We start from the raw sequence: 12267 nt of genomic DNA on the forward strand, positions 1-12267 counted from the left end.
GACTAATGGGCGATGTACTCACTGTTGATGTGGTCGATGTAGTAAACTCCCACTTGCTGGTCGTAAACCTCCTCCCACCCGAGAGGCAGCTCGTCCCCGACACAGTCGGCGAACGTCAGCGGCTTGGTGATCCTGAAACAATGTAGAAGTGTGTTGAGTGCAACGGTGACCCCGAGGAATGCTGCTCCACACAGTCACACATTCTCAACTTGGCTAAGTTTAACACCCGGCTGGAGACCGGGACCAGAACACCCCCCCCCCCCCCCCCAAGTTGATTCCTGACTCAAAGAAGCTCTGAAACTAGAGAGTTTTTTGGATGTTAATTTAACTGGAGAAGATAAAATCGCCCTTTTCACGTTGACCAACATTGAATTAAAATGTTAGGTTGTTTCATGTTCGGTCCTCAGAATCAATGTTATAACAGACTTCCATGGAATCTAACAGGATCAGGACGGTTTGGACCAACAGGTGTTTCAGTAAAACCAGTGACCGTGTTAACTGGTGACTTTCAGCTGAATGCATCTGGTGTTTCTCATAGTATTTCAAAAACATTGAAGGCATTTATGAGCACCCCTACATGTACTGTGGGCCGCCGTCACCAGGACTAAATACTGGTCCAAGCCTGGACTAAATACTGGACCAAACCTGGACTAAATACTGGACCAAAGCTTGACTAAATACTGGACCAAACCTGGACAAAATACTGGACCAAAGCTTGACTAAATACTGGACCAAACCAGGACTAAATACTGGACCAAACCTGGACTAAATACTGGAACAAACCTGGACTAAATACTGGACCAAAGCTTGACAAAATACTGGACCAAACCAGGACTAAATACTGGACCAAAGCTTGACTAAATACTGGACCAAACCTGGACAAAATATTGGACCAAACCAGGACTAAATACTGGACCAAACCAGGACTAAATACTGGACCAAACCTGGACTTAACACTGGACCAAATCAGGACTAAATTAAAACATATTGAGACACACACTGCCTTCGAGACGAGGGAACAGGAAGTGTGAAAATGCCGACGCACTGATTGGTCACTACTAACCGACACAGATAAGCGAGCCGTGAACCGGCCGGTCTGCTGACAGCAGAACATCCAGTTGCTGTCTGATTGCCATTAATCAGCGCAGACAACAGGGTCTGGAGTGACGCAGCCTCTCCCACCACAGTGTGCTCACAGTGCCGGCGGTGAATGAGGCCCGACCACGGCGGCGAGGCCTGACCACGGCGGGGCGTGCACACAATGAGGGGCCGGCCTGGAGAGAGTGGCGGAGGCATCCTGCACCACATTCCTGTCTGCACACGGGACACTCCAGCATCTCAGCCTCCGTCTGGCTGCTGGAGCGCCACCACCGCCGCCGCTCTCAGGCCAAAACGCCAGCAGCACCGAGCAAAAACACAGATGAGCTCCAACGTTCTTAAAGACCCTGAATCAAGCCTTTATCAGGGCCGCATTCCAACAATATCTATAAATATATTAGCAGCACCTTCAGAGTTCTAATTCTAGTCATAAATCGTTCAATTGATAGCTTCATTGGTAAATAGAACATTCAACAGCAATCCTGTATAAATCCAGGGATGCAATAAATGTACTATTAACTATGTATTATTAATAAATAGTATTTACACAGATCCATCGTTTACATTGTTTTCAATGACTTAGAATATGATAAAACAATGAAAAGAAAAACAAAGTTGCCAGACAAAGATTCAGAACGCGTGTGTAAATATGATTTGAGAAAAGATTAGTGGACCAAAAGATTTAAAAAAAAGATGATTTCTATTATCTGGGTTAAATTATGGACATACATTTAAGACAACTTGCTTTTCATTTACCAAAGACTGGTTCATAAAGCGATATTTAAGGGTCTTTTTCTGGAGGCTTAAATTGTAGACAAGGCTTATATAACATTATGCTTTTTAGTTATCACTAAACTCTCACACATCAATACTGTACTTACACTAGTGCATACTATTTGTATTTACTGTATTATGTGTGCTGACTGAATTAAAACTTCTGCTTAAAAAAAAAACTCCCAACAAACACGTTTTTAGGACAAAATGACTGTTAACCATTTCCACCAGTTTACAATGATACAAACCACAGAAAGAAGCTGAACCAAAAGGAACATTTTCACTTGGAAACAATTAACTTGAGTGGCAAAATAACATTTTCCACCCATCGGCTAGGACAGTAGTTTAGTTTAGTTCCTGAACTCTTTTGGCTTGTGACCCTTAGAAACAACACGTCAGCACCCGACCACACGATCAGCTGATTGGTCATGTGAGTTAAATATTCACTACGTCAGAATGTATTTGACCAGCATTTCAATAATCCATTTGGAGCATCAACTTGTTTTCCACAAAAGCAAAACAAAACACCTGAAACCAGCATGAATTTTTTTCTTTTTTATCGCAATCTGATAAAATCCTACATTGTCCCGAGAAAAGCAGTTTTAATGCAATCAGCTGTGCATTCATCATCATCACAGCAACAGAAAACATCGCAGCATCACTTTTTGTCAGCTGCAAAGCTTTGAATACACAACATTACAACTCTCTGTTTCCATGTTCCCGACCCGTTTTCCTCAACAGACGGGAACGTGGCCGGCCGGTGGGAAGGACTGAGCCTGCAGCCAAACACGAGGGCAAAGCAAACACAGGCACGCTCCCGTCACCTGCTGCTGCTGCTTTCACTGTTTGTTGAAGGTAAACAAACGTCCAGACACTAACTACACTGGTAAACACCCAAAAACACACACACAGGGCGGTCCGCCTTTAAGTCCGTAAAGGTGTAACCATGACAGCAAGAGTCACGAGCAGTAAGCCAGCTTCGATAGATTCTGAAAGGTCAGAAAGGTCGTAGAGGTGGTGGGACGACCGTGAGGACGTCGGGACGGGAAGCCGTGTGACGTCAAAGGGAGTTCATCCCTGGACTGCACTCCGACCTCCGACCTCCCCGGAGACAGACGGCCGGGCACGTCCTCTCACAGATCTGGATCTGAATGTTTGTCATGTGACAGCAGCCTCCAAGTCACGTCTCTGGAGACTCGAGCTGAACGGACAAGCAGAAGCGTCTGAACCCTCAACGTGACCACGTACGATCCGAACCGTGTGAAATCTGCAGAGCGTGACGCATCTGTACGATCGTTTCCATCGAGGGGAAAATACCCGAGTCATTGTCCGAGTCAGACTGACACAGTGACCCGGGTTAAACCGGAGGTCCGCTCCACTCTCAGGTATGTGAGGCCGCACGCTGAAACAACCCGATTACTGCAGCGGGATTACTGCAGCGCTCTATGGGTCTGGTGGTGGTCCACACGTTTAAAGGACGCTGCCGGTGTTTGGGTTCAACCCATGACCCTGTTAACTGTTGACTCTCAGCAGAATGCGTCCACGGTTGCCCGTAGCGACGGCAACAGAAGGTGTAGGAGTCTTCTCCAATCAATATTAAGTACAACTGTGTTTATTATCAACGCCAACCTCAAAAAAGTCAACTCAGTTATCCACCAAGTTCAACGATTTCCTCGACTGTAATAATCCTCAGTCAACTAACAATAATAACTAATAATAATTTGTAAAGCACCTTAAAAAACAAAGTGCAAAGTTTACAAAGTGCTTTGACGGACAAATCAAAGAAGTTTAACAACAGAAAACCAACCAGAAGACAAAACTTAAACACTGAAAACAGAAGTATCAATGGTCAACAAACCAAGACAATTCAAATAAAATGAAAATTGCAAGAGCAAAAAAAAACAAAAAACTGACGACTATGATTCTGCCAAGAAATCGATCAGCTGATGAACAAAGAATCACTTTAAATCTTCACTAGAGACTCTCAGCATGAAAAATCATAAATAAAGACGGATTAATGAAATCTTAGACGACCAACTAACCGACTAAGAGGATCCAGCCCTGCTAGTTGATGTCTTCATTTCTAGATAAAAGGTCTGTTTCTATCTGCACATGACACAGAAAATAACCCCTATAATCACGTTTTAGTTGCCATAAATAATCTTTTTTTCGACATCAGCTGGGTATTTAAATCTTTATTGCAACAACAAGTAACTTAAAAACTAAGCCGCTGACGAAGCTGTGACAAGTAAAATAATATATATGTTGTAACAAAAAGCAATGAACAAATGGTGGCACGGTTGTTCATAACTCCGCCAGCAGTCAGAGAATGAGATTATTAATACGTTCTCAGGGATCCTCTTTCAATCCGGGAGGAAACAGAAAATGAGACAGATATCTGAAATAGAAAAGCCAGAGAGCGACAGAATGACAAGCATGTTCAGCTGTGGAGGAATGAAATGCTGCTCGACCTGCTCGCTGCGCTCGGCGGCGGCAAAATATAGATTTAGTTGTCAAAGACATTTGCTAATTCTAGAATAATCCGTGCCATCCTGGGTCTACCCGGAGGATATTTCTATCTGCAGCGGCTCTGCCTGACGACGGGAGAGGCATGTGAAACTGGAGTCTGGGCCGCTGGTCCAGCTCTGGACTGGTCTGTACTGGTCCGGACTAGTCTGTACTGGTACGTACTGGTCTGGACCTGGGGCCTCATTTATAAAACTGTGCGTAGGATCCTTACTAAAAGTATACGTACGCCCAAAAGCCAAAGTTTGCGTGCGCCAAAAAAAAGTCTGATTTATAAAACTGTGCGCACGCAAACTGTACGCAATGTTCCCTTTATCAATCACAGATCACCTACAAGTGTGCGTACCTGAATCCCGCCCTGTACACGCCCACATTTTACTATGTTAATGAGCCGGCATGCAATCGTTTGATTTTGATGTGACTTTGACGGGGATTGTGTCCGAAAAGGAGGGAGACACAGACGCGACTGAGACCAGAGGTATAAGGGTGAACAGATTTTAAACTTTTATTGTATATAAAACAAAACGTTAAATAGTTTTTGTCCTTCCAGAGTCTGCAGCGTGGCGTAGAGGAGGGTGATGTGAGGAGGGTGACGGTGAGGAGGGTGATGTGAGGAGGGTGATGTGAGGAGGGTGACGGTGACGGTGAGGAGGGTGATGGTGACGGGCCCTCGGCACAGCGTCCGGGTCCGGCGCAAAGCAGCAGTGCACCCCGGACGCATGGCACATCAAGCGGTCGGGTGATCACTGATGCCGTCCTGCAACTTCAGCGAGACACAATCACCGCCATCAACAACGTTGCAGATGAGCTACGGCAAACGCGCACTGTGATAAATAAAAGAATACGTTTACAATGAACATTGATTGTTGTCTTCCTTATATTACATATTATAACGCATGACATCCTCACGGATTCTTGCGCCCTGTTGATACCCCTCCAGTCGGGCAGGGGGCCGTGGCTCGGGGTCATCGATAAATTTGCGCTCTCCACGCTCCACGACTGAGCGCGCACGAGCGTGCCACTCATTATAGCGCATTTCCTCTGCGCTCTGGTGGTTTAAAAACGAGGATAAGTGTAACAAGTATACGATGGCTTAATGGCTGTATGTATGTGCGTTGATGATATATATAAATAAGAGTATTTAGTTATTCCCGCTGTGTTCTACAGTGATCTAATGGAAGGTATTTATTGTATACTGTATTACATGCATTTGGGCCGTCTCCTCCTCCTGCGGTGACAGCGCTGATTCAATATTTCAAAATTATTTTGATTTAAGATACAAGTCAGATTTTAAAAGAAGGTGTTAATATGAAAAAAACTATCACTCATTAAAAGCGTCAAAAACATTGCTGGAGTTCATCATGATAACGCAGATCTAACGTATGATATGGAGTGGAATTAAATGTGTGCGAGTCATCAAAAATATATAGTTCTTCTCACGTTTACTGCTGATTCCCTTCCAGTCTCCAGAATGTGCGTACCGGTACGCATGCCTCAGAGTTTGCTTACGGGTACGCACACTTCCCCGTCAACTTTGGTTTTTATAGATCACAACATTTGCGTGGAAAGTGGCGTACGCACGTTTCCAGCCCCGTTTTGTGCGTACGCAAGCTTTATAAATGAGGCCCCTGGTCTGGACTAGTCTGTACAGGTCTGGACTAGTCTGGACCGATCTGCAGTGGTCTGTACTTGGTCTGTACTGGTCTGTACTGGTCTGGAAATTTAAACACAATATTCCTTCTCACGCTGGCGTTTAATTATGTGATGGTTCATGAAAGACCTTCCATGGTCCCAGCGAGCCAGCTGCTGGAGCCTCTAAATAAAAAGCATGGCTTGACCCCCGGGTAACATGCATGCATGCGTGGCGACACCTGCGTGGCGTGGCGGGCAGCGTGGTGGGCAGCGTGGTGGGCGTGGCCGAGGTATGAACAGAAAAATCTTTGTGTTTTAACTCTAATGTGCAACACAAACGCCACCTGCTTTCGTTCCCACAGCATTCCCACGAGAGGCTGATGGACGCTCTGAGAAAAGGAAAAAAAGAAGAAAAGAAAAGGCCACAAGTGTTGTTGGTCTACAAATTCCTCTCGGTGTTAAAAAAGAAATGTGGAAAACAACTTTGGGAGGAATGTCATTTATGTGCAGCGTCTCCGAGGGCTCGGTGCTGCGTTTCACAGCGAGGAGGAGGCAGCTGACACACGCCCGGGTCTCCCGGTTGTGTAGAATCTTATGGAAATAGGTCTCCTATAAGTAGACCGCCATTCTCGTCTCCGGACACATACAGACGCCGTCTGGACACGTGGGAAGGGCTCGGCTCATTGTGAGGGCAGAGTCGGGCGCTTTACGGTGGCGGCATAGCATGCCGATTAGAGATGCAATGTAAATCGTGGGAGGAGCCTCTCCCCAGTGGGAGGAGCCACTCCCCAGCAGGTAATTACCACGTAGACCGGCTATATCAGGTGGTCTTGGAGAGACACGGGTTGAACCCGGGCCTCGTGGAGCCGACTGCGAAGTCGCCACTTCCTCAGTACTCGCTTCCCTCAGAAGAGTGTGTCGGTGTCTGCAGAGATGAACCGGCTTGTTCTTCTTTTATTGTTGTTGACATTTTCTGGTCGTCATAGAAACAAGGTGCATATCCAAGAGGAAACTTTAGGCGTTTGTACCCAGACCTCCCGCCATAGGACCTCAATACACAGCAATCACACCGTTTATACTCGACTTTGGTTTGCGGTGTAACGCGTGCACATTTACACGACTGTGCACATGAAGTTGCTGTTCATCATAAGCAATATGTTGACGATACAACAGCAACCTCGCACAAGCAACTACTGTCTAACCCCATCCAGGGAGGGACTGTGAATTTTTACTAATGTTAACAGCCTAATCCTCCTCATTGTGCCTTTAAACAACACGCCTCAATGTCAAATACAAACTAACAACAACAACAACAGGCCTCCAACAGAGCATTGTGTGTTTCAGTCTGAACGTCCGCTGAATGCTGGTGTTGTTGTCACAGCGCCAGACGACCAGCAGAGACTCCAGGAAGTCACCGCGCCTGGCCAAGAAACGTACATGAAGCCCTCGTCAAAGTGTCCTTTTACACTGGGATTAAACAAACAGCATGTTGATCAGTGAGCTTCAGAGGTGCTACAAGGTGGATCGTGTTACGCCTTTTTAAAATAAGGTGGTCCACCAGAGGGGGCGGGACTTCCATGTTTATATAATGCTTATAAATGAGGATGTTAAAGGGCTCGTTTTAAAGTGAGCGCGCTACAAGAATGACAAGCGGCTGAATTACAGCGATTGTTTGGGCTGCAGAAAAGGTGCACAGTGAATAAGAATTGTGCAAATGTTTGGAGGGGGGGAAAAAAAACAAAAAACAAAACAACAATGGTGGCCCAAGAGCTGGAGGTTGGTCCGCTGAGTCTGGCATGTCCTGTTTAGGTTGCATTCTTCACAATCTCCCAACTCCGCCCGCCGAACGTCACACAGCCGGAGAAGTGACGCGGGGCAACATGGAGGCGTTTAATCGTTTATTGTATGGGAATGACCCCCCGAACACAGAGGTCACCTTTAGGGTGAGGTTGGACACAACAGGGGGTGGTTGGAACTTCCAGAACAAGGTGGAAACTGAAGACAAACATATTGTCTGCTCATGAAAAAAAAAAAAAAAAAAAAGAATGCCAATGAGACCGGATCAAGCGATGCCCCCCCCCCCCAGCAAAAAGACAAAAAAGAGCCATCATAATGAAAACACTGGGGGAAGCAAAATAACAGCGGGGTTCAGCGCATGTGAATAACCTTTCGGTGCTGGAAACACAGCTCACCCTTTCCAGAATAATTGAATTTGGTGTGCTTTGTGACCAAGGATAAAGGCCTCCCTTTGCCGAGCGGCAGGCCAGCCATGGCTGTTGCATAACAGAGCTAATAAAGGAGGCCTCCGGGGGCCCCGGGGATGGAGAGGAGGAGGCAGACACGTGGGAACTGCCTCTGTCCCGCTGCTTTGTCTGGGGGGGCCGGGAGCGAGCCGGCAGAGAGCCCCGGGGGCATCAGTGTAGGCATGCCTGACATAACGCTCATTCCTCAAGAACAGAAAAGCCCCCGCAGAAGTGCCGGGCTTATCTGCGGGAGCTGGCGGGGGGAGGGGGGGCTGCTCCAGGTGTCCGCCGGAACAGTCGCCCCAGACGGCGGCGTGACACTCGGTTCAATGGTGGGACGCTTTTACGCAGCCCTCTCATTTTGAATGCACTAGATGCCGCCGTCTGAACCAGACGCAGGTCGATGCAGCTCGATTCCGACGTCCAATCACGTAGCGGCGGGGAGAAACACACTTGACCTCTGGTTGCCTCCGTTACCGCTCATCATTGACAATTATGTTATGAGCTCAATGGCTCTTGTGTTTTAGTGATTAGGGCGATAATCCGCCACTGACACGCCTCCCCGAGGGTCAGCAGACTGGATGCTCGCACACGGCGACCACCCTCGCCGCCGAGCTGCACCATAACGCCACAAAACTGACATTGCAATATTTTTTTCCGTAAATATATATATCGTGAATTTTCAACCTAAATGTTGCGGAAGGCGTAAATCTCTGGATCTAAAAAGTGAAGCCAACGTTAAAGTGTCCTAAAGCTGCATTATCTCTGCTGGCCACCAGGGGGTGACTCCTCTCTGATTGTATAGAAGACTATGAGAAGATGGTCCCTTCTCTCTTGATTTATTATCTCAGTAAACATTGTAAACATGAGTTTATGGTCTCTCTATTTTCAGGTCTTCCATCCAGCATGATGTTCATTTTGTACATTATGGTCCATTTAGAGTCCAACAGACCAGAAAGCGTACCTGTTGATCGACAGCTCGCTACCACGCTAGATAAAACAGCGTGTGACAACGTTGAATTCCTCCTTATAGCTCAAATTCAAGTCAGAAGTTCAGTTCTTGTAAAAATAACATTCTTGGCTCTGTTGTGATTGACAGCTCAGAAGGTGGAGCCAAAGTATAAAGAAAGTCAACGATTGGCTGAAAGTCGGACCTCGGGTTTGTGTGAGTTTCAGGCTTGTACTGATACAACTCAACACGATGTTCAACTTCTCCCAGTACGTCGTCCTCATATTCATACTGGGAGTGTTGGGAAGTTCTATGATTGTGTACCTCACCACTTCCTGGTTACAACGTCCAATCAGAGCCAGAGAACTGTCGTTCAATGGGAAGCAGCCGAGGGAACACGTGTTCCTTGTGCAGGAAGTAAAAAGAGTGAGCTTGTTATTGAGGTTTAAATGAGACTCTCTTGATCTTGAAAAAAAAACACTTTTATTCTTTGGCTTTTAACTCAGCATGGGACTCTGCTCTGGTTTTTAGTGTTCTAGTGTTTTATTGTTTTTATTGTTTTAACATCTTTACTGTTCTAATTGTTTTAACATTTTTATTGTTTTTATTTTGTCTCCTACCTTTTTATGATTTATGTTTTATTTATTTTCATGTACAGCACTTTGTCTCAGCTACGGCTGCTTAAAGCGCTTTATAAATAAAGTTGAGTTGAGTTGAGTTAAAATTAGTGGCTAGCTCCACCCGGGCCACTTAGGTAAACTGGAGGCAGCCGACATTAACAACAAGTGAACCCAGAACCTGCAGACAGGATCTGATATCAATGAGTGAATATTAATGTCTTTTATTAGAGTTATACAGTAATTTTTATATCAAATAAACAGAAGGTTGAGTTCCTTAAACCCTGAGACTTAATGGTCTCTAGTGGGTTTTTACGTTTCTTCATGAACATCAGTGAACGGAGGTTAAAACTAGGGATGCACCGAATATTCGGCCACAGAAAATGGCCCAAAAGCGCAAACAGAAAGTTGTGATGACGCAAACAAAAACCGCGGCCAGCACACACTTGTCTGGATAAGCGCCAACATGTCTACAGTGTGGACATTTCGCTGAGATCTATTCGGATCCTCTGCACTTCCTCGGGACTGTGCTTGATCCGCGTTAGAAAGATCATTACTTGGATGTGGGATTAAAGCAGCGTGCACGAGAAATTATCCAGGTGTGATGGATGCGGAGACCCCGCTTGGAGACGGAGAAGCGCAGGAGAAGGAGAGCAGAGCGCAGAAAAAACGTGTCTTTCTGCACCAGATGAGAGGCATGCACCCTCGTTGTCTGATATGTTCGATGAGACATTAAACATTTTATTTTTATTATATACTGTGCATTGTTGTAATGTCAGTGTTAAATAAATATTTTCAGACTTTTGTAATTGATTTATTCTTTGAATCAATGCCTTGATGAGGTTGAGGTTAGTACACAGTCATAGCCATAAATGCAATGGTACTAATAATTGGAATATTCATTTCTTTCGGTGTTTCGGTTTTCGGCCTTGGTTTCCTCATTTTCGGTTTTCGGCCAAGAATTTTCATTTCGGTGCATCCCTAGTTAAAACAGGGAGGCGGAGCTACTGGGGTAAACACTGACACACTGATGGAGACAGGAGGAACCTCTGCTGATGGAAGGGAGTCAGGACTAGAATGGCGTGGTCCTTTAAAGGGGGTCAGAGTTTGACTGGTGTGGTCCTTTAAAAGGGGGTTAGGACTAGACTGGTGCTGATGACGGCCTACAACAACATGTGGTAGATACCAGACGACAACCCTTAAAACCATCAGCCTTTGATATGAGTGGTACTTAAACCAGAACAGCTGTCAAACACAGAAACATATGAACTCTCATCAGTGCTGCCGCTGCAGCTGATGCAAAGAACTGTGTTTTTTTTCTACTTTTTTTCTTGCAGAGCTGAAAGGCTGACACTTTGAGTTTCTGATGCATTTTAGCGGTGGAAAGTCAGCTTTAGTGCCGTTATGTTACACGTGACGTGATTTATTGGAAAGTCTGCATCAGGTGGTGACGGGAGACACATTCCTCCGGCCGAGATAAAAACCTATAAATCACCAAGTAGCACCAGAACTAATGCAGAGAACATTCTTTAGTCATGCAAACGTTAAAAAAAAACACGCTGACGACAACACGATCTTGTGAAACCACTATCAGCTTCACATAACAATGCTTCATCAAGAAGGAGGGAGGAAGGGGGGGGGGGGGGGGGGGGGGTTGTTCGAGGAAATCAGGTTTTTCTTATCTGGATTACACGCAGCTACTATGTTCTTCCCACTGCCGACAACAAATCTGCACTCAAACGTTCCACAGAAGAAGAAAACCAGTTACATTGTCGCTATAATTCCCAGTATAATCTCACAAAGTCTGCTTTAAAAATGCCTGATCGAGCCGGTTTGTGGGGCTGGTGAAATCCCAGTACCCCCCCCCCCCCCCCCCCCTCATCACACACACACACACACACACACACACACACACACACACACACACACACACACACACACACACACACACACACACACACACACACACACACACACACACACACACACATCCTTGCAGCTCTCTCCCAGTGGCCCAACTAGCATTCCTCACATATTTTCACAATGATTTCTGGGAGTTGGAGTTTAAATGGAATACAGTGTAACACACATTAATGGGTCGTTTTTTAAAGGGGAGGTTGGGGGGGTACAAACATTATGTTGTATGAGAAGGTAGGAAAGGGGGGGGGGGGGGGGGACCTGGATTAACAACTACCCCTCCCTGTGTTTTTAAAGTGGGTTAGGGAACCAGGAGGGTCACTGGAAGTCATAAATCTGCTGATGTGACTGATCTGACATCAGCTCTCTCTGCTCCTCCGTGAACGCAGATTATATTATAGTTGACAGTTTGTGTGTTGTAGCGGAGCGGACCGGGGGGAAAGGCCGGGACATTTACACGTCAAAGAGCTGTCAGATTTAAAACGCGCAGTGGCAGGGAGGGAGAGAGAAC

General features: G+C 46.0%; 1 protein-coding gene across 2 annotated transcripts in view; it reads right to left on the minus strand.

Annotated features, from left to right (window-relative positions):
- The window catches only part of wwc3 (WWC family member 3), a 32296-nt gene that overhangs the window by 19219 nt on the left and 810 nt on the right, over window positions 1–12267 (minus strand). For both annotated transcript variants that reach the window (XM_084010607.1, XM_084010608.1), the window contains exon 2: window positions 23–132. In XM_084010607.1, coding sequence (XP_083866733.1) covers window positions 23–132 — 110 coding nt within the window. The remainder of the gene's footprint in view (window positions 1–22; window positions 133–12267) is intronic.

This window comes from Eutrigla gurnardus, assembly GCF_963514095.1.
Source record: "Eutrigla gurnardus genome assembly, chromosome: 6".
NCBI lineage: Eukaryota > Metazoa > Chordata > Actinopteri > Perciformes > Triglidae > Eutrigla > Eutrigla gurnardus.